The 22865-nt window shown below is 46.7% G+C and overlaps 1 protein-coding gene across 1 annotated transcript; it reads right to left on the bottom strand.

Annotated features, from left to right (window-relative positions):
* Positions 1–347: 347 nt before the first annotated feature.
* Positions 348–19371, bottom strand: LOC119388970 (neprilysin-1). The gene is made up of 4 exons (XM_049415325.1): positions 19266–19371; positions 17594–17826; positions 4193–4345; positions 348–796 (listed from the first exon to the last, which is right to left on the bottom strand). Exons 1-4 carry the CDS (start codon positions 19369–19371, stop codon positions 458–460), a joined length of 831 nt encoding a protein of 276 aa, XP_049271282.1. The 3' UTR covers positions 348–457.
* Between the last annotated feature and the right edge of the window lie 3494 nt (positions 19372–22865).

The raw sequence follows: 22865 nt of genomic DNA, 5'->3' as shown, positions 1-22865 counted from the left end.
CAACTATAGCACTGCATGGAATAGTTGTACTTGTAACAACGAGGTCTTATATCTTGGTATCGCCTTTGCGGTCGACAGAACCAACATAAAAAGAACGAATTGTTTCGCGCAAGCCTTACGAACCCATGTGGTTGGTTGGTAACAACTTTATTGGTGGTCCGGAAGAGCTTTCGCCGACTGGGCTTTAGGTCTCCCACGTGGGGACGTCGAGACCTTGCCTCACCGCCGCCTCGCGGGCCTGCTGGACAGCCCTAAGTTGGTCGCTGAGGCTGGGGCTGCGCAAGGCAGCGGCCCACCGCAGCGGAAGGGTTCCGGACTTAGCACCTTCCGGGTTTTTTACCATTAGTTGTCATTTTATTGTCAATGAAACTTTGTCTACTTGGTATAATAGAAAAATGCATATGAAACGACGTGACTGGCACAGGGTTTGCCAGCCGAATGTACCGCATACTGTTTACTACCAAATTGCGCATTTCTTGCGCGGATTCATGGGTGATCCTGCCGCGCAGCGAAAGGCTGTGGAGAACTCGGGCATGTTCATAAGGGGCACTATACACCGAGACCGGTATGGTGCGTAGTCTTCTGTTGGTCTGCTGCGCTGAGCACACCATTTCGTGCAAGTATTGATGAAGAACAGCTGCTCCGCTGACATGTCGAGGCCGGCTAGTGTTCCGCGCTTGTATTTTGCGGGCAGCGAATCGAAGGCTGCGTACGAAATCATTGTTCCCACGAGGTCAGCCAGGTTTTCCGAGTCTGCTGTGGCGTTCAGTGCCTCCTGACGGCCGCTTGAAGACAGCTGTGAATAAAGGTCACGTTGTGAATTACGTGCTCTAAAGAAATAGTGATATCACTGACACCTCTCTAGTGATATATGACGCTTTTTTTAACCTGTTTGAAGACGCGCGGTAGTCACTAGTGGTTTCCTTCAGTTTGCTCTAGTGGTACTACTGATCTCTACAGCGAACAATGACCTGAGCTTGCACCTAGCCTAAAAGCGAATACTTCTTTCCGGATTTGTTGTAGTGCCGTGCAAAGTGCTCAAATTGCTTGCATTTTGCGTGGCCTACGCATTTAGAGCTTACAAACAATACCGAATGCTGGAGAGACCACATCCCCTATTAAAGGCCAACTCCGGCGACTTTTCGAGGTCGATGGATCTCAATGAAATTCGCTGGGTACGTTCCTTTGCACGTTTCCGTCATTTATGCCAAATTACAGGCTTGAGACATGCGCACATTGTTTGCAAATGAATTTTAAAGATTGTCTTCAAACGCCCTCCTGGCTTCCCACAATTATTGGCAACATTGCGTCTGTGACGTCAGTATTGGGAAGGCGGGGGAAGTGACGCAGCCGAGGACACCGCTAACTTCGGCGCTTCGGCCGCTACGGCGAGCGTCTGCTGTGCACAAGGCGACAGACAGCGTTGGTTTGGCCAGCGCTTCGCTGGTCGTCCCGGCTGTCACAGTTTTCGTACTCCGCGCCGGCGTGACCGGCATGCCTTGCACGACTTCCGGTTCGTTCGTAACAACGTCTACGTCATACGTAGACAGTACACTCGGTTGGGTTTCGGTTTCGGTGTTGCGCTTTTTTGCTTATTTAAAATTATTGTCCAATTTGCCGAGTATTTCTGCTATCGGGCCCGTAACAGGAGCGTCTCAGGAACATAAAAGCACCATTACTTTGACATGGCCAAAAAATCGCCGGAGTTGGCCTTTAAGCAGATGCTTAGACTGTACGCGTCGGTCACCTTAGCTGACCGCTAAGGTGACCGATGCGTAATTCGAGATACTGGGTTCAAGTGTTGTAAGTGCGAATGCACTTTATAAGCGACCCTGAATCCGCCGTCATCCGCGCTCCTCCTCCTCTCCCCTAGCAACGGCGCGAGGAGCGGTGAGGAGCGTCTGTAGCAACGGCGCAGCGACGTCACGCCCCACGTGACTGCGCGCGCTCCGCCCTCCGCTCCGTGGCTGCGCGCGCCCCGAGCATTGCCTGTGGTGATGAAGGCCGGCGGCGAGACGCCGAACAAAAGCGTGCGAAGCGAGCCGAGCACCCCGAAGCCGATCTAGCGCGGGGACGCGCGATGCGTGAGCGAGCGCGGGCCCTCGAATTCGATCGGCCGGACGCGCGCTTCAAGCGAGACTTCCTGGACCGCAGCTTCGGATATAGCTGCGCGGTGTGCGATCGACTGTGGTTCGACAACAACCTGAGCCCCATCTCGGGCGTGCGCAACGCCGCCAACAAGTTGAACGCGTTGCGGGTTCTTTGGAACGAGTTCGGAAGACAGATCATCATCATCAGTAAAAGTGCTTTGCACTTAAAAACGGCCAGACCTCCGTGGGTCGGCTGGCGCGTGCTCTCTCGCTGCCGTCTCCTTCGCTCGGCTCTGCAGTTTAGTCGCGCGCGCCCCCTCATAGCATCACCCCGTGCTTCGCACTTCCTCATACTCCCCTTCGGGGAAATGCGGGTTTTTTTTTCTGTACATTTATATTTGCTGAATTTTCTTCCAATTAATAATAATATACGGGGTTTAACGTCCCGAAACCACCATATCATTATGAGAGACGCCGTAGTGGAGGGCTCCGGAAATTCCGACCACCTGGGGTTCTTTAACGTGCACCTAAATCTAAGTACACGGGCCTCAGACATTTTCTCCTCCATCGAAAATGCAGCCGCCGCGGCAGGGATTCGATCCCGCGACCTTCGGGTCAGCAGTCGAGCGCCATAACCACTAGACCACCGTGGCGGGGGAATTTTCTTTCACTCTGAGCTGAAAAGTGTTCATCAGAGCATTCTAAAATCTGTTCTACTTGGGATCTAAAGGACATTTGAAGCCGACGTGTTACGTTAGATCGCGAAGAGGCCACCCATTTAACGTTAGTCCGACCATTTCCAGAACAAGTTCGTTTAGAGGGACACTGAAAGAAAAAATATATTTTTTCGCATCAGTAAATTGCCCTTCTGTGATATCACGTGCCAGGGGCGTAGCCAGAAATTTTTTCGGGGGGGGGGGGGGGGTTCAACCATACTTTATGTATGTGCGTGCGTGCGTTTGTATGTGCGCGTGTATATATACGCAAGCAAAATTGAAAAATTTCGGGGGGGGGTTTGAACCCCCCCCAACCCCCCCCCCCTTGGCTACGCCCCTGTCACGTGCGTCGCTTTTGCCGTGAGAAGATACTTGGTAAGAGAAAAAACGCTGGAAAGAATTGCACAGTGACAACACCGACTTGAGTTTCCTGCACCAAATAACGGTGACGCCATACGTTTTGACGGCGCCTGCTGGGCCGCACGTAATTTATTATCAATAAAAAATAAATCCGTCGTGCTCCAAAGGAGCCAGTGACGTACCAAAGGCAATGTCACGAAAATTTATTGAGTGGGTATAGTAAAGGTAGTAAAAAATGAAATAATCTTTTATATTCATGGCGTCGCGATCAACGGAGACGCTGATGTTTCGGCCGAAAGCATATAAATAAATTATTTAACCTTATTTTCTCTTTTAATATACACCTGAACATTCTCGTTTTTTCCTTGAAAATCGAAGAGGGGGGGGGGGGTAACTTGGTTTCCCAAGAGAGGGCCTGAGCACTGCTACAATGCTCACCACACCGCACCCTCCCGCTGATAGGCTCTGCCGAGATGAACGTGTCCACAACCGATTGTTGCCGGTTCTTTGTCCCAAGATCTCTATTTCTGCTCCTCCCTTTTTTTCTGTCTTTGTTTACTTCCAACCAGGTATATGTACAGCGAAACACATTATATACACTCTATATACACTCTTCCCTCTCTTGTTGTAACGAAGTATCTTCTACTCATTTCCATGTGTACCTTCATTTGCATATATATTTATGTGCAAATGAAGGTACACATGTCTAACAAAGACAAACAACTGGTAATTTATGTACTAACATTGTGGCCGGTGGACCGGCCGCAACGTTAGTTAAGAAATTATTAGTTGTTTTTGCATGTTACCTGTGTGTATCTTATTTCGCAAACATGTCTTCGGGTTCAACGATAATACTTCTTCTGGCTATATATATATATATGTGTGTATATATATATATATATATATATATATATATATATATATATATATATATATATATATATATATATGTATATATATATATATATATATATATATATATATATATATATATATACATACATGAAGATAGACAGATGTACTCACGACGGATTTATGCGCATGCCTCAAGCAGAGTGCCCTTTTAGTGTATTCCTCTTTGAACTCGTTGAAGAGCCACAGTTCTGTAGGTTCTTGACGCTTTTTGATAGTTTCAATGCCTGTAACGTCGAATGCGTGCGTGATCTCGTGGGCTATTACCTGCAATTAGAGCGAAACGTCCCAGAGGAAACAGGTCACAGCTTCGCCTAAAGGGCGAAGCAACTGATGCGATAGCAACAAACCGGAGCGTTATACAAAGTAGGCCTAGCAGCTGACTCCTGTAGCATCCAACCTGGCGTGTAACTTAACAAAACGCCGGCTTAAGGAAACACGACCGCCGCAGTGAGCGAAGTGACCTTCGTGCTGCATAGCAGAGCCATGTATAGTATAGTATAGTATAGTATAGTATAGTATAGTATAGTATAGTATAGTATAGCATAGCATAGCATAGCATAGTATAGTATAGTATGGTATAGTATAGTATAGTATAGTATAGTATAGTATAGTATAGCATAGCATAGCATAGCATAGTATAGTATAGTATGGTATAGTATAGTATAGTATAGTATAGTATAGTATAGTATAGTATAGTATAGTATAGCATAGCATAGCATAGTATAGTATAGTATAGTATAGTATAGCATAGCATAGCATAGCATAGCATAGCATAGTATAGTATAGTATGGTATAGTATAGTATAGTATAGTATAGTATAGTATAGTATAGCATAGTATAGTATAGTATAGCATAGCATAGCATAGCATAGTATAGTATAGTATAGTATAGTATAGTATAGTATAGTATAGTATAGCATAGCATAGCATAGCATAGTATAGTATAGTATAGTATAGTATAGTATAGCATAGCATAGCATAGCATAGTATAGTATAGTATGGTATAGTATAGTATAGTATAGTATAGTATATAGTATAGTATAGCATAGCATAGCATAGCATAGTATAGTAGGTATGGTATAGTATAGTATAGTATAGTATAGTATAGTATAGTATAGCATAGCATAGCATAGCATAGCATAGTATAGTATGGTATAGTATAGTATAGTATGGTATAGTATAGTATAGTATAGTATAGTATAGTATAGCATAGCATAGCATAGCATAGTATAGTATGGTATAGTATAGTATAGTATAGTATAGTATAGCATAGAATAGCATAGCATAGTATAGTATAGTATGGTATAGTATAGTATAGTATAGTATAGTATAGTATAGCATAGCATAGCATAGTATAGTATAGTATGGTATAGTATAGTATAGTATAGTATAGTATAGTATAGTATAGTATAGTATAGCATAGCATAGCATAGTATAGTATAGTATGGTATAGTATAGTATAGTATAGTATAGTATAGTATAGTATAGTATAGTATAGTATAGTATAGTAAAGTGTAGTATAGTATAGCAAGAAGCTCAGAATGGCGTGAGGGTGAGGAGGAGAGGAAGGCCACGAGCTTCGCCGTTTCCGCAGTCTGCGCACCACTATAGTGCGTAGATGCACAATTTTTCTTTCTTGTCAAACAAGAGGCTGAGGACAAACAATTCGTATTCGGCGGTGAAATAGCACTTTTATCAAAACTCCCAAACACTATAAGAATGACTTCATAACAATACCACCTAACGAAACACAGAGATGACGAAGCTCCGGCCCCTGCTAGGAAGGCTGCCCCTGCTAACGAAGGTATAAGGGGCATTATTGGAAGGTTTAACTGTAGTAAAGTAATTCTGATATAAATGCAGAGGAATTAAAGCGAACGAGAAACCAACTTGCCGCACCGAGGGACCGAATTTGCAAGCCTCAGATAGCGCGCCCCATGCTCTTCCAATTGAGCTAAAGCGGTAATCGCTTTCACATCCACTGTATTGTTTTTTTTTTTTCTGTAATGCTGGGATGGATGGGCCAGCGCCGCTCGCAGGGATGGCAGTGAGTGTGGAATGTGGAACACTCATTTTTTGCTAGTAGGCGTGACGTAGCACATAATGTTATTATTTTATGTTCGGTCCCTACCTGCGGGAAGTTGATCGTTTATCAACTTAACTCCTTTGCATTTATATAATAAATACTATACAGCAGTTAAAACCTACAAATAATGTCCCTTATACCTTCACATTCAGATTTGTTGCTCTGAAAAAAAAACGTTTCAGGATCACCACAAATATAGAAGCGACGGTTCCAAGGTATGAAAACTGTAGTGGGAGCCTCGATTAATTATACAAACACTGATGGTAATAACTAACACAGCAAATGAACGCTATTATTGGTAAAACCGAACATATTGGATACATTATTAAGCAATTCAGTTCAAATGAGACAAACATGAAAAAGCACACAAGAAAAAAGTCGATTTACAAGTGAGAAAAATATATTCCATGGTAAAACAGCCAGAATGAGAGTGCAGTTATTCCTTAGCTTCACTATCTGTTGGCTTCATTAGATTGTGTCTACCAAAGAAACGAGCCCTCGATCCGTCCTCTCTGTTGCGTTCATAATGATACATGTGTTGTAGAGGTAACGAAGCGCCGTGAGGACAGCTTATGTCCTTCCTTATACTGGCTACAAAGAAAAAACAGCAACTAGAATAGGTTGGAGTGCTGAGTTGCAAGTAGTGTTTTATTGCAGGGAGCTTGGTTATAGATTAGACGACACCATGTGTGTGTGTGTGTGTGTGTGTGTGTGTGTGTGTGTGTGTGTGTGTGTGTGTGTGTGTGTGTGTGTGTGTGTGTGTGTGTGTGTGTGTGTGTGTGTGTGTGTGTGTGTGTGTACGAAAGAAGGAGAATAGATCGATAGCCTCGTTTCATTTTCAGTGCAGAAAAATATACCAACCAACAGAAGATGCTACTGATTGCATGTGTACTTTCTTTCTAAATTGGGAGTACAAACATTGTGATGAAAGGATGAAAGGAATTTGCTGACAGTAAGAAAAAAACGCCAGGCCTGCGCGGAAAGCGCAGCACAGCCACAGCGAAAGCTGGAAGAGCGGCGTTTTTAGAGCCCGTTGTATGCTCTCTTGGGGCTACTAATACAGGTGCACTAGCAAGGTACCCACCACGCCCGTTTTTTGCGCCGTAGTTGTCCGCCGCCGCTGCCGCCGCCGGTGTCCGTAACCACTATCGCGCGAAATAAAAAAAACGAAATAAGACCAAATATCCAGGAGGAAACGAGGTTCGAACCTGGGTCCTCTGCATGGCCGCCCAGTATTCTACCTCAGAGCCATGACTGCGCTTGAAAACGCTTTGCAAAAATACCCTATACAGGCTTCATGTTGGGAAGGAACCACATTAACATGTGTTTTGTAGTGTGGTAAAAGAGTAAAATGACAACCAGGTCACACAACGCGAATTCTGTAACCAGGCGTCACGCAATGCGAATTGCGCAACGAGTGGGTTGTTGAATGCTTCCAACCCATGACAAAGGGCTCTGCCATAATTCTTCATCGTCATCAGCCACAGCATGAACAGAGTGCACATAATGTCTTATAGGTGTTTAGCGGGTACCACGGTTCTCTGTAGTATGACGAAAAATTGCATAGTGGCTGCTTCCCTACTTCACAGAAATTATGATGATATATAGCGTAGTGTCACGGCCGCTACATAGAAAAAAACAGGTGCGGCCTGCTGCGTGGCGCCGAAACGGCGTCCGGGGCCTAGTTCTCCTTGCGCCCGCTCTGGCGCCACCACACCGGTCCAGCTGTTCACGGAGAAGCGCTTCGACAGCCGCGTTTGTACGCGCGACACTTACTCCAATCAGGCCGTAGATTACGCGTCTTATAGCTTCACATTACAGGTTGAATATTGAAGTCGTTATTAGAAATGCCAAGAGATGCGCAAGATCTAATGTGGTTTGGCAGGCCTTATCCACAGGAAAGCTACGTTCTGTGCTTGGTTCTGAGGCCGACTGTGGAACGAACGCTTCGATCTCGTCTTTTCACAGGGTGCGAGGAACTTTTGATCTGAGGGCTTTCTCCTGAGCTTTCACAATCACCTGCCCCAACTAGTGCGTCATCACTGCATTCATTCGCCGGCGTTTCCTGGGCTGCGCGTTCTTTTTTTTTTTTTGCATGTAGTGCGGATAACCGGGAAACACAGTTGGGACCGCAGTCGGAAGCAAAATGCTAATCTTCGTGTTCTTTTTATAGTCATCCTCAGTGAAATGTAATGCACATACCAGCGACCTGTCGCTTGGCTCCCACTTACTTGCTTTCCCTGATGGCCCTTGCCGAGAAATATTCTTCAGCCACGCTTCGCGACGCTGCAGAGCGCTAGGGAATTCGTGGTACTTCATAGTAGCGTCTCTTCTCGCGTTTGAATTGCACAGCGGCACACAACAGCTTCGCGGCATCTCACCGCTGGAAAAAACCGTCCGCCACAGACGCGCACACCAAATAAACGCACTCAGGCGCAAGAAACACGAGGAAAGCTACTCACACACACGATCACACAAAAAAGCACACGAACAACGCATAAATTCCGAGCCGACCACATTGTAGCACCACGGCCGCTGCATAATGGTAGCACGAACTGGCCTCTGCTTTGCGGACCGCGCTAGTGGCGTCCTCACCAAAAACTGCGGCCGCAACTGCGAACTCGACCGGGACGCGCTTGCCCATTGACGGCCACGCGACGCAGCAGGCCGCACCTGTTTTTTTTTATGTAGCGGCCGTGGTAGTGTGTTCCTCGCAAGTGCACTTTTATTGGCTGCCAAGGAAGCCCATAAGGCCCCCATGATCCATTTCCTCAGGGTCTCAATGAAGCTAATTCACTCTCTCGCTCTCTTTCTCACGTTAACGTATGTTATAAAGCGTGGTGGTAGAGTTAAAAAAGTCACAGTTTCGCCGCAAGGGCGAAGCAATGAATGCGATAGCAAGAAATTAATGCTATACGAAGTGAGGCTCGCCAATGGATACTCTCAGTCTGAACAGCGCTCCTGTTGCAAAGGCGGCCGAAGCAGCGAAGGAAACTAGCGTGGTTCAAGTGTCGAGCTGTGACACTTGATAGTTCGCGCTCATCTTCTGTTTGTTCGTTTAGCGGCGCTTCTTGAGTTCGAGTGACTTTCGTACGCTCCGAAACATGAGCGCGGACATTACGGTGAAAGCGTGAAACATCCCTCTTCCCCTCAGCACGAGAAAACCGCGCGAGCAGACAGCGCAAGGGCAAGGTTCTCCCTGCGCAAATATAACATGAAGCGAGCGAGCTCGCTGACGACTTTTAAATGCGCCTGTCGTGCTCCTAACGCCATCTCGCTGGTAATGAAGAAACGCTTATAAGCGCAGCCGTCTCTGAGTCCGTCAAGCGGTAAAGGGTGTGTATATAAAGCTCGCCGTTACCTACGTGGAGGATCTGCGTTTCGTGGCGCAGTGGCTAGCGCCACTCGCTGCGGAGAAAGAGGTCCCTGGTTCGATTCCGCGCCTCGGAAGCATTTTTCTGAATGATTTTTCTTTGTGGCTTTTATATATATATATATATACATACTTATACATATACGGTGCATGACGGCGGCGACGGCGACGGCGACGGCAAAATCCAGCCGAGACTGTCCATATAATTGCTATCGCAATAATAACGACAGGGCGTCACACAGTGTAAATTACGTAACTAGTGGGTTCTTTAAAGCTTCCAACCCGTTACAATGGGCTCAGCCATGATTCTTCATCGTCACCAACCGTCGCATCAACAAACTGCATATAATACTTTATAGATCGTACCTCGCTTCTCCGCAGACTGAGGAATAATGTCGTGGTGGGCACTTCCCAGCTTCAGAAAAATTATCATTTGTGGCTTAGTGGGTACGTTGCTAATGTACTTGTAATAGTAGCCACAAGAGTCTTTATAACGGGCTCTAGAAATGCCGCTCTTCCAGCTTTCGCTGTGACTGCTGCGCTTTCCGCGCAGGCCTGGTGTTTTTTTTTTGTTTTGTTTTTTTGGCAATGCAGTTTCAAGCACCGGCATGGCTCTGAGGTAGAACACTGGGCTCCCACGCGGAAGGCTCAGGTTGGAACCTCCTTCCATCCTAGTCATTTTTCTTATTTCGTTTTTTGTTCTTATTTCGCGCGATAGTGGTTACGGACACCGGCGGCGGACAACTACGGTGCCAAAAACGGCCCTTGTAGTGATTTCATAACAGCTTTCACTGTAAAAACATGCTAGGTCACATATCCGGCCCCGTTCTCGTGCGTTCATGCGAAAATTGACCAGACTGGCCGTCCTGTCAACCAGAAGATAGAGGAGCATTAGCACAATGCTACAGAAGTACATTTCGGGCACCCTGCTATTCATTTTGAAAAATACGGCAGTATTCATATGTTTCATAAAACGATTATTCTCACTAGGGCAAAAGATAGACTGGGGAGGGAAATCCTTGAAGCCCGTGAAATAGAAAAAGTGAATGATAAGTGTGTTAACATGTCGTCTTTGTCACTCTCCAACGAGAAAGTGGCATTTCTTGATTCGTCAACCTAGTCCAGGGGCGTAGGCAGAACCTTTTTTCGAGGGGGGGGGGGCACCTCCTTGATCTGTAGTGGGGTGATATGTGGTCGTGATTTTCTGCTCTGTGTGTTATGGCAAAAAAAATTTTCGGGGCGGGGGGGAGGAAACGGGCCCGGTGTGCCCCCCCCCCCCCTGGCTACGCCACTGCTAGGCCTAGTCTGGTTGCGACAGGTTGCGATTTCGGCGAGCAACACGTGCGTTTGAGTCCTTGTCATGTGTCTTTATCTTACGCCTTTCTTGATTTACTCTCTTTACTCGTGTTATGACCGCACTTTTTTTCTTTAAAATATATGATCGAGAATTGAGCGTGGCATCATTACGCGGGGTAAATTTTTCGCGAGAAGAATCAAGTTGCAGCTTGGAATTATTGCGATGCCTTCCCTAAACATAACCAAAGAATCAGGCTGAAGGAGGCATACCTTCGCATTAAAGGCAGGCGTTCACTTCGCTTTGCATGAATTGCCCCACGACTAACACGCGAAATGTGCAAAAAAACACAGTCGGGGCGGTAGCCAAATACTACCATTTCTGGCATATCTGATACGCTTCTCTAAGCTGCTTCATCTGCGCTATACTCTGTCAAAGCGAGTTAGTTGTGCCTGCAAAAGTAGTTTAATCGGCGCGCACGATTTTTAGACAGCTCAAGGCCGCGCAACCGGAATCACGGAGGCGTCGCTCGTCTTTTTTGCTGCTAAACGCCGCCATCTTGGAAGGATGGAAAGCTAAGTTTTGTCTCCTCGCACATAATGGTTGCATCGCAAAGGAGGCAAAAGAAAAAAGAATAACGATAAAGGCTGGTCCAGGGAAAGTCGCGGTGTATACGGACTTCCGGTCGTGGCTACCGACGCTGCTGGCACAGTTCTCGCCCGTAAGGCTCAGAAAAAAACACTGATCCGCCGTTTCTTTGTTGGATAGCTACGTGTCGTAAACAGCGGCAAACCGATGCCCGTTTCGACAAGTTCAGGAACTAGGAGCACACTTCAGCTTCGCTTTGAAGAGTATGTAATAATAATTAATAACTGCTCGGCCTTAACGTCCCGAAATCACGATGTGACTGAGAGAAGCCGTAGCTGATGCCTCCAGAAATTTTGACCAACTGGGGTTCTTGAACGTGCACCTAACTCTAAGTACACGGGCCTCTAGCATTTTCGCCTCCATCAGAAATGGAGCCGCCGCAGCCGGGATTCGATCCCACGATCTGCGGGTCAGCAGTCGAGCACCTTAACCACTAGACCACCGCGACGGGTTCTTTCAAGAGTAGAACGCGATAGCTGTCTTCGATTCTGGGTGGACACCTCAGCCGTACCGCAAGGAAAGCCAAAGTGCGGACGCGCGCCGGCTCCTATACCCATGCATGCGGCGCGACAGAACATGGAAAGCGCAACCATGGGCTCTCTGTCGCATCTCGCTGGTTTTCTGTAAAGCCACTGAAGAACCTCCGAGATCTGCGTACCACCAACGCTAAATGGTGCAAATAAATAGCTCGCCGTTACTATGGTAGACGATGTATATGCGTGGTGTCCGAGCGGCCATACGCATCGCACCACGGAGTGAGGGGTTGCATATTACTTCAAAGCTGTATACCTCTACCCCGCAACGCTTCCATCTCTGTGTACTGAAGACAAAACGCCATGGCCCCTAAACCACCAACAGACGCTCGCGCTCGTGTGCTCCTTGGGGGGCGATCGGAGTTCTGTTCTCTCGCGTTCGTTCTGTGGCCGGCGCACGCGATTGGCCGAAGCCGGAACAACCACGTGACTTAAGGGGGCATAGCCATCTTTTTTTTTTGCTTGGTATTTTTTGGTGACGTCATACCGCGTCATAACGAGCATGTCGTCTGCTACAAAAGAACGGAGCGTGAGATCGTTCGCGCGCGTTCTCTCGAGCGAACAAGCGGCTTGGCCGGCATGGATTTGGATTGATACGGCGGTTGCGGCTGCCGCAACAGCTGATTTTGAGGAAATGGCGCTTGCAATGGGTGCTTCTCTTGCTGCGTTGGCGTTTCTAGAAGCAGGGGCAGAGCGGTTGAAGGTTCGAAATGCGTTTGCAGAGATGAGCGAGTGTGATTTCCGGCATCGCTTTCGTTTCTCAAAACGAACGGTGCGTTGGTTGTATTGCGAACTCGACCCCATCATCGGGCGCCAGCGAGCCAGCGGTATTTCAACAGAGCGGAATGCGTTGTGCACGCTGAGATGTTTTGCAAGCGGATGCTTCCAGCGAGCTGTCGGAAGCGAGGACCACATCGGCCTGTCGCAGTCGTCTGTCAGCGACACCATCCACGAGGTGGCAGACGCCATTACTGTCGTTGGCGGGCAAAAACGGGGGGTGGCCTTTCTGGAGACCACAGACGCGAAGGAACGAACAAAGGCGGCGTTCGCGTGGCTCGGGCGGATCCCCGGTGTGCTCGGGTGCGTGGATGGTACGCTCATCACCATCCAGAAGCCCCATGGTCTGAGCCCCGCGGACACGACGTATTACATGTCGCGGAAGGGCTTCTGCGCATTGAAAACCATGCATTGTATGCGTAGCATTGTATTCATGCATTGTATGCGTAGCGAATTGCTTCATTTGTATTGCTTAAATTTTCCGCTTTACTGAGACTGTTGCAACTGAACATAGTGGGAGCGGTATTTTCGATCTATCCAGAACGGAAATTGGTTCGTTTCAGGGCACTTCGCTTAGTATAAGCGATGAAATCATGCGACGCGGGGTACACTTTGGTTCAACGGCCTGCACAGTGCGTAAACCTACCGTTGCTTGATCGTCATGTGTACCCTCAAGCTTGATTCTCGATGTGTATTTGTTGGGAGTAGCGCTCCCAGAATCTGCCTTAGTATATTCGCTGTCTTGTGCTGCTGTGCTGCGTCATTGTTAATTGTTGTGGTGGGCGTTACATGGATCAATACATGTGCATTAAATACGCATTGTTTCATTACCATTTTTCAGTCTCAAGTTTTTCATGCTGTAGGTATCTTGTGATACATTGCCTTAAACATACAGCAGTAATTTGGTTAAAAGGCTGCGGTGGCTGGAACCTGGGTTGTTCCAAGCAGTAAACATGCAGGCCACCTTCTGACACTGCACTGTCCGCCTGTTAGAACTTATGGTACAAGTCCTACCCTGTCGACGCTTTTTTCACAGCTATGTTTTAATAGTCGGTAGCAGTGCAGACAGATGTAGTTACATTAACGTAATAATTTTCCAAGGCCTTTTATGGGTACCATTTTGACTGAATTCAATTCTGCAGACATGTGATGCCGATCTCTGGATTCTGGATGTCAATTCCTGTTTTCCGGGGTCATGTCATGGCTCGTGGGTGTGGCAGCGGAGCCCCCTCCGTCAACACCTGGAAGCCGAACTGTGGCTTGGTGAATGCTTGCTTGGTAAGCGCTGCCAATGCTTGCCACATTCAAGAAGATATTACTACAGCTGTCATGCCGCACTCATGCAGGAGACTCCGGCCATCCACTGGAACCGTGGCTCCTGACACCAGTGCCCGGACGACCAGCCTGTGGCACCCCTGACAGCCACTACAACGGGGCCCACACAGCCATGCGCAATGCTGTGGAGAGGTGCATCGGGATCCTAAATAGCAGGCTTCACTGCTTACAGCGTTACCGGACCCTGCTATACAACCCCAGTCCAGCAGCCACCATCCTTGCTGCTTGCGCAGCTCTGCACAACATTGCGTTGGGAGCACATGATCCTGTTCTCGAAGGGGACGATGACGACACCGACGACGCTGAGGTGCCGCCAGCAGCAGCTGCACTACCACCACCACCACCACCACCACCACAGTGGGAGGTGTACATGAGGGGCCAGCAGCAGCGTGGTGAACCTCTTTCGAGGAACACATGGCCTGCATGCTGAGCACCTGCGCCGGGTACGACATCGCCAGCATTGTGTGGTGCGTGCTTGTCTTTGTTCATTGTGTTTGTCACTGGCATGAACAAGAAGATCCTTTTTTTTAATACACTTCGAACGTTTGCTGCACATATCAACGAAACAGGATTCTGCTATCAATGAATGACCGCCTTATCACATAATGCTATCCTAATAAAATACTTCGACCAGGGTGTCGGAACGAAATGTTTTTCGTTTCGGTTTTAGTTTCGTTCCACCGCAAGAAGTTCCGTTCCGTTTCTGTTCCGGAGCGAAAAAAAAATGTTCCGTAACGGATCGTAACGGTTTTTTTAATGCAAAAATTTGTAGTTAAGTTGATCATAAAAGACATTAGATTTTTGTAGTTACTTGCCCCCCTCCTAAGAAAGTGGGACAGTGCAGTATCGGTATTACCGAGCAAGTATGCATCGGATGTACAAATTATGCAGCATGCGTATTATCGCGTGCCGATATCATAAGATGTATTAAATTTAAATATGAGCTGGAACACCGAATTCATTCTAAAAGACAGGTCGTGCAAACAGGGCCGCAAGTAAGAAGTCAAGACACCACAGACTCCGACTGCAAAGGCGCACAACGGCGAAAAAAAAGCACGAAAACTTATCTGCGCATGCCCGTGTAATAGGCGAACCTATCAATCTGGCAAGCGTGGGGTTCTACGTGACAGATAACTGTTAAGGCATTTGATTCCTTCTTATGCAAGTTAACTGACGATTAACTCACGCATGCGCTATCACTATTATCGATATTCCGTGCCTCAATCATTGAACGCGTTTCTTCATTCCTGTGCCAGTACAAAACTGCGCATTCGTTGAACTTCGGCGTTCACTTACACTCTCGGCAATGTAAAGAAAGATTAAGAGGTGAGCCTCTGGTTAGCGATCTCGTACGTTCCAATAATCTCTAACAAAGCGGCCCGTCTCTCTACGTGGAAGCGGCCGCAGCTGAAAGGGACGTTATTGACTACATCTGTGCGGAAATCAGTGAATTTGTTGGTGTGTTTTACGAAGCAAATGTCGGTCCGTTTCTTGTCTATTACTCCATCATTCTTTCTCTGCACAGCGGCACCAATCTTACCTAGCCTGTGAGATACGCAAATAATGTAAGGAACACTTATACGACACGTTTTTTCCTATCGCTTTTTGCAACCATTCTCGGACTTAACAATAACAACTTCTTTAAACGTCCAGCGACAGTGACCACTGCAACGAGAGGATAACCTACATCTAAAAGACATAGATGTAGGTTAACATGTAGATGTAGACCATCTAACCGAATTCTTGTTGATTCAACGATTACTTGTAATGTACTGATATGAGCGAGACGCATCGTATTGCCAGGTATAGTTTTCCGCTTGAGCATTTATGAACACCCTTGCGCTTGCCAACTGCACTTAGCCGCTATGGCCTAAAAAGCTAATCTCGTATTGGTTCCGAGTACCACTATACATATCCACACTGTGGTCACATGTGAGGGAGCACGCGAAAACACAACCGGCGTTTGCAAAATATAATTTGCCTTAAGTGTCAACGAATGGTGATAAAAGCGTACCTTTCGCTACCTGCGTTACGAGCGACGCGCACGCTGTCTAATCAGTGTATCTTACTTTGCTAAATGCATACTCTCTCGCGCAATCTTTAAATATCAGAGCCTGACCTTGTGCTCCTCAACAGTGTCGGTGGGCGTTAATTTCGAATGGATCCACGATTCACGAATTGTAATGACCGCTCGCGGAATTCGTCTAGGAAGCCGTGTTGTGTCTTTTTGTTCAATTTATGCCGTAGGGCATGCACGGCGCCAAAAAAAAAAGACAATAATAATGACGCTTAAGAATCGCTGACGTGGTCCGACAGTGGCAAGCGGGAACACTAGACATATGGAAATCGCAGAGAGGCCGTCGTAGCTAAACCGCCAAACACAGAAGTTCACGAATGATTTACGCACGAATGATTTACATACATACATACATACATACATACATACATACATACATACATACATACATACATACATACATACATACATACATACATACATACATACATGCATACATACATACATACATACATACATACATACATACATACATCTTGCTTGTGCGTGATTTTTCTACTAAATGCACTTTCGAATGACAAATACCTTTCAAGCTTAAAAACAAGAGCAATAATCTCAGAGGCGAAAATGGGTAGCATTCATCGGAGGAATAAAAGTTGCATATATACTGTGCGCATTCTTCAGTTGAGCTCATCTTCACTGCGCATTTTAGCAGAGAAAGCCGCTCACTGTTCTGGGAAACAGCGTCTTTTAAAGAAGGTACTAAGCGTGAAAATGTTTATGATAGATTTACCTGCGCAAAAAGACGAAACACTTAGGAAGGAACACACACACACGCATTCACTTGATCTGAGAAGTGCTGGCACAGCGCTGGCGGAAAGCCAAAGCTTGAGGCCCGCACCTCGTCGCGGTGGTAGGAAGCCGGTTGTATGTATGTATGTATGTATGTATGTATGTATGTATGTATGTGTGTGTGTGTGTGTGTGTGTGTGTGTGTGTGTGTGTGTGTGTGTGTGTGTGTGTGTGTGTGTGTGTGTGTGTGTGTGTGTGTGTGTGTGTGTGTGTGTGTGTGTGTGTGTGTGTGTGTGTGTGTGTGTGTGTGTGTGTGTGTGTGTGTGTGTGTGTGTGTGTGTGTGTGTGTGTGTGTGTGTGTGTGTGTGTGTGTGTGTGTGTGTGTGTGTGTGTGTGTGTGTGTGTGTGTGTGTAGATGTATGGATGGATGGATCGATGGATGGTTGGATGGATGACCGTTGGATAAACACAATGAAGGCATTTTTGGTGTCAAACAATATGTCGATCTTGCTCGTAGAAGGCACATGAGAGCGGTGTCACTCTTACATGGCTTCATGTCTGTCAACTGTGTGCCATATATACCTATGCTCCAGCACACCGAAATGCATTGAAGTGCAGTACCTGTAATGCGCATAAAAGAACAAAAATGCTCGCTTACCATTCCGAGACCACCATAGTTGAGCGCGAGGGGCCCATACGGATACAGGTATGGATCGTGCAGCAATGCTGTCGTTACAATTGCAATATTGTCGTCGCCAAAGTATTCAGCATTGACTTCAGACTCGTCGTAGAGCGGATTTGTCTGGTCAGTCCAAGCGTTGGGAGTGCAGAGAGAAAGAGCCCTTATCCAGGTGGGGAAAAGACGGTCCAGTGGTGCATCCGGGTAAGGTTCTGCGGAAGGCGATCAAAACATCGCGCTGACGACAGTGAACGGCTTAGCATTATAAAGCCTGCGATTGGGTTACCATTAAATCGAACATCTCACAAAAATTCAGAACTCTCGCGACATAACTATTTACTGAATACTGGCTGCTCTTCGCCTATTAGTGCTAGTATAAATGGAACCCTGACATTCTGCGTAGCAGTCAAGCGTGATACCACAGAGCCACGACAGTGTTTCATACAGCTTCGCGAACTCACGGCTCGCCACTAGACGGCGCAGACGGCAATTTCGGCACGCGCTCCCGTGGCCCGTATACTTTTGCTGCCGGGTGTGTACAAAGACTTCTATCTTTCCTTTCTTCGAAAGAAAGATGAATAAACTTGATTTGATTTGACCTTATTCCACCTCGTAACGTTTCGCTCCAAGCGAAAAAATGCTACGTAGGCAGCTGCTCGGTGACTGCTTCGCAAGACATCGAATCCCAGAACGCGTGGGATCTGCCGGAATATCTTCCATATTTTTAACACGAAATGGTTGTATGCCTGGCTCCACCACGTTTCCGCTGACGTATTCTCGTCACGGATATGACATTGTAAAATGTACACTAACAGATGGCAAAGAAAAAGCTAGAAGAAAATGTTGCGTACCCGGTAGTCGAACCCACGACCCTGCGATCCGCAGCGCGCGGCGCGAAACCACTAGGCCACAGAGCGTACGTTCTTGAACTTACTAACGGTGAGCCATTTATATACACCACTTACCGGTGGCGGTACTCAGAGCTCGGTGGCTTCAGTATGTTCTTGTTATCACTAGCGAGATGGCGCGAAAAGCGCGGAGGGCGCGCTTTAAAGGTCGTCGCCCCGCGCGTTGCGATGCGAGCGCGCATCTACAGGAAGTGTCTCTCGTGCGCGCGCGCTTATCTCGTGATGGGGGTGGTTTGTACGTCTTGTTCTTTCACCGTAAGTTTCCGTTGACGTTACAGAGGGCACGAAGGCCACTTCGCTCGCTGCAGCGGCCGCGTTTCTGAAAGGAGCGCGCAACTCACGCACAAAGAGGTGACACTTGCGACATTTGTTAGTTCGCGCTCGTCCTGTGTATGTTCTTTTCGTGTGTCCTTTCTGATTTACAGCGTGCTGGAAGTTTCGAGCAGCTTGCCGTTCTTCGCGTGACATTGCAATTTGTTGCTACAGCATTCATCCCTTCGCCCTTGTGGCGAAACAATGCACGATTGACGCTCAACTGCCCCTGTGAAGACACGTTTCACTTTCGTGTTGTACCGATTCCCATGAAAGGGGGATCAGCCATGTTTTCTTTTGGTTATTTTAAACTCTCACAACTGACCCTCACCTCTTAGTTCAGGGAGCCATCCTTTTCACTAGGCTTCGTTTTTTCTCTTGTTGGCTATTGGTGAGAAAGCGGGAGAGCGAGAGCTAACTAAGCTTTATACCAGTATGCAGAAAGTTTCGAACTTTGGTCTTGTTCGCAGCTTGAATGTAATCTGGACTGTAGCACCATGACTCGCACCTCGTGAAATGAATGCTGTCGAAGCTCATGATGCTTAAAAACGGGAGCATTGAAGGGAAATGTGAATGGAGTTTCCTTCGGGCCAATGTATAGGATATTACAGATGGTACAGTAGGTAGAACATGTAAAACAGTGCTGCTTTCACAGCTTAGAGAATGACTGTTTTTGATCGCGATATCTGTAATGATGCCTTAGCAACGGCAGTTGCCAACATGTCTGCACACCCTACTCCGTAGCTTTCCTCATAGCTGGTATCCCGAAAGTGTGTTTTGAGTAGCTGCAGTTTTAGAATTGACCAGGATGTCGCTTAGTTTTCCCATCATAGTAAACTTTTGGCGAGCAAAGGCGAGTTACAAAAAGCTTCTTTCCTGGATAATGCTGAAATGTTTAGACAGAATTTAAGCGTGAGAAAATGTCGGTGAGCAGGTCAGAAAAAGATTTGTTTCATTTTAACTCAGACGCGAGGGCAAGCCAGCCGACATTTTTCTCCTGTCTAGCGAGCTTTACATGTGTCATCCTCCACTATGGTTTCCAGGTCTTCATTTAGAATTAGCGATTGGTTGACCTTTACATTACAGTTATCAAAGTGAGTGAGATCGGAAACAAATACGAGGATATCTCTGAACCAGAGATTAGAAAATATGTGTATAGATATCGATGAATACTGACTGTAAACCTCTTCGACGAACTCTGGATCCGATCGCCGTCCCGTGCTCCCCACGTAGATCGTCATGTTAAACAACTTGTTGAACATTTCTGTTCGAATATGGGAGCTGATCCAGTTTGAGGAGTTCAGGGCCTTCTCGTAGGTCTGGCGGATATGGGACACCATTACCTTCGTCCTGCGCATCATGTACGGCGGAGTAGCTGTACAGTGAAAAATACGTCAGGGCACCGTGTTACCGAAAGCTTTCAGCAATACAATATGACACACACTTAAAATAAGACCACGCTATAAACAATAGGGAAATGATGACCGGGATGCTATTCAGATGCTTTTTGCGCAAGTACGTTACCAGCGGCCTGAGTAGGCTGTGCGCTAGTTATAACAGTGACACGGTGACCGCAGCAGCAGTGATCTCTCGTAAAGCAGGTAAAACACTCACGGATTCAATTTGCCAAACAGCCGTGGGTGTGTATTTCACCAAAAAAAAAAGGAACCCATATCATTACACTTTTATTATACAAGGCACTGAACCCTCGTCAGTTCGAGATTAAACATATCCTTGTGCACTTTACTCCTACGTTCTCATGGCGCCTATATCGAATATCGCACAAGCAAGCTTCTCGATCTGTAGGCTTCCTGATAAGAAGTAAAAAAAGTTACCTCTTTAAGGCAGGTAAGTGTAATATTAAACAGATGTGCGCTGGAATGCGGCTACTGCGTGGGTAACCTATGGTTGCTGACTTGCATAGGAAAATCGGGGTGCGTACAAAATTGTGCAGTGCTTTTTAAATGCGAAGCATTTCCTAGTGAACCTTTGGCACTTGAAGCGTCGCTATCTATCTATCTATCTATCTATCTATCTATCTATCTATCTATCTATCTATCTATCTATCTATCTATCTATCTGGCGGACTACGTCTGGGTGCTCTCATGACCCTCCTTAACTTGGTGTAGACCAAAATCGGCATGGGAGGACTTTACGAATATGACTGTCAGGTCATGACATGAATAACGTTAAAATCCTGTCGCGTACGTCGTCAACCCCTTTCCTTAGACACGTGTGGCACATACGCGTTTACCACGGGCCGTGGTGTACGGATATGCGCCACAGGTGATTCACCGTTTATGTCTACCCAGGAACGGCGAGAACAGATATTGGCAACTTAAATTCGAGAGCGTTAAGAAAAACCGACATCGGCTGCGTTGACCCGACGAATGGAAAGAATGGAAATTAGGATCCCAGCAGGAATCGAACCCAAGCATTCTGCGTGGCAATCAGGTATTCTACCACAGAGACCCGCCACGTCTACAAACTGGTTTGGAAAACAGCCTATGCAGGCGTAATGTCGGTGCAACGTCAACTGTGGTTGTGGTGCTGGCTGTCAAATTTTACAAGAAAGCAATAGACACTACATATAAACTCGAACGATACAGGTGTCATATCAGATTAACGTCTGCTGTTTCAGTGTTGGCTCCGCTTTTATAGCAGTGTAATAAACATTACATTTGTATTCCTATTATTCAGCAAGCTATGTTGAAGCATTCCTCGACCCCGGACGAATACTTTAACGAAAGTTACGTATGATATTCACATGATTGCACTATTAAGTACACTTGGTTTCGATAGTACTGACGTATGTACTGTGACGTGAGGGCTGACGTTGCGTAGCACTATAAGTTACCTTTTAAATGCCAGTGTTCTCGACGTGCCTGGCAAGCCCATGATGTGCACACAGCTACTACATTTACAAAAACACGTTGATCCGCCTCGTAACGTTTGGCTCAATGCCATAAAATACAGCATAGAAGTACTCGCTGAGTGCTTCGCATGAAAGCGATTCCCACAACGCTTGGGATCTGCGGGATTTTTATATGCTCTAAGTATAACCGCGACTTCAGTGAGTCAACTGCTAATTATAATGCGGTCTTCATTCTCTTCAGAGACGAAAAAAGAAGCTTCGTCTGACTAGCTTTCATAATCTATACCCGTCGAGCACTGGCATAGTATGTGGTGCATATTTAATGCCAGTATGTGAAGCCCATTGTAGAGTTATGTCTACAAAGCGCTCACTACTACTTTTTCTCAAAGCAGCAATGAAAAATACATCAAGTACACGCTCATTTGCCTCCAAAAAGCGCTCCTGACAGCACGTATGCCTAAGGCAATTGTATAATAATAATACCTGTATGGACGCCATTACGGCTCCCCAAACTGCAGACGTACCGTGCTGGAAATAGGGGGTGATAACTGCCAGATTCATGACTTTCTTTACGTGCTGATAACAAGCATCGCTGACAGTTCTGTCTCGAAGAAACAAGGACGGCTCTGTGAACTCCACCAGCTGTCTGAAGAAGGTCCATGCGACCAGGTATCGTAGACCTTGTATGCCCACAGACTCGCTCTCGAACAGTTTCACGAGGATGCTGGTACCATGAAAATCCTGCACAATTCTGTCCGAACCCCCGTAGGTGCCGTTGGTGTATCTGGATATCCAGGAAACCCATTCGTCTGTAGAAAGAAAAGCGACAGGATTGGCAACAAGTAACCTAGCCGGAGGTGGACGTCCACCGACCTGCAATAACGTATGGTTCTGTGGATTGGCCGAGCTTGGAAATGAGAACGAATTTCAGGGCTGCTTTGTAGGCAAGTGTAGCATTCGTGATGTGTTCAACTGTAGAAAGAAAAGAGCGAATGAGAGAACATTCAAGAAGTCTCACTAAAGTTCCTTGATTTTCATATAGCGGAAAGGAAGGGTCTGCTAATCATAAAAAAAGACTGGTCTAATGGAAAACGAGAAACCGCGCGAACCACAGAACAGGACAGAGATGGACTAAGCGCTGTCCACAGAAAAGCAC

Source organism: Rhipicephalus sanguineus, chromosome 4 (assembly GCF_013339695.2).
Source record: "Rhipicephalus sanguineus isolate Rsan-2018 chromosome 4, BIME_Rsan_1.4, whole genome shotgun sequence".
Classification (NCBI taxonomy): Eukaryota; Metazoa; Arthropoda; class Arachnida; order Ixodida; family Ixodidae; genus Rhipicephalus; species Rhipicephalus sanguineus.
This window is presented reverse-complemented; position numbering and strand designations above follow the sequence as displayed.

What these genes read in the sequence shown, in the direction of transcription:
- LOC119388970 (XM_049415325.1), bottom strand. Translation starts at nt 19,371, where the DNA reads ATGAGCTTCGACAGCATTCATTTCACGAGGTGCGAGTCATGGTGCTAC. An exon ending in TCGAAACTTTCTGCATACTG is followed by an intron (nt 17,827 to 19,265) that starts GTATAAAGCTTA and finishes CGCCTTCCGCAG; the next exon opens with AACCTTACCCGGATGCACCA. An exon ending in GGCATGCGCATAAATCCGTC is followed by an intron (nt 797 to 4,192) that starts GTGAGTACATCT and finishes CTTTATTCACAG; the next exon opens with CTGTCTTCAAGCGGCCGTCA.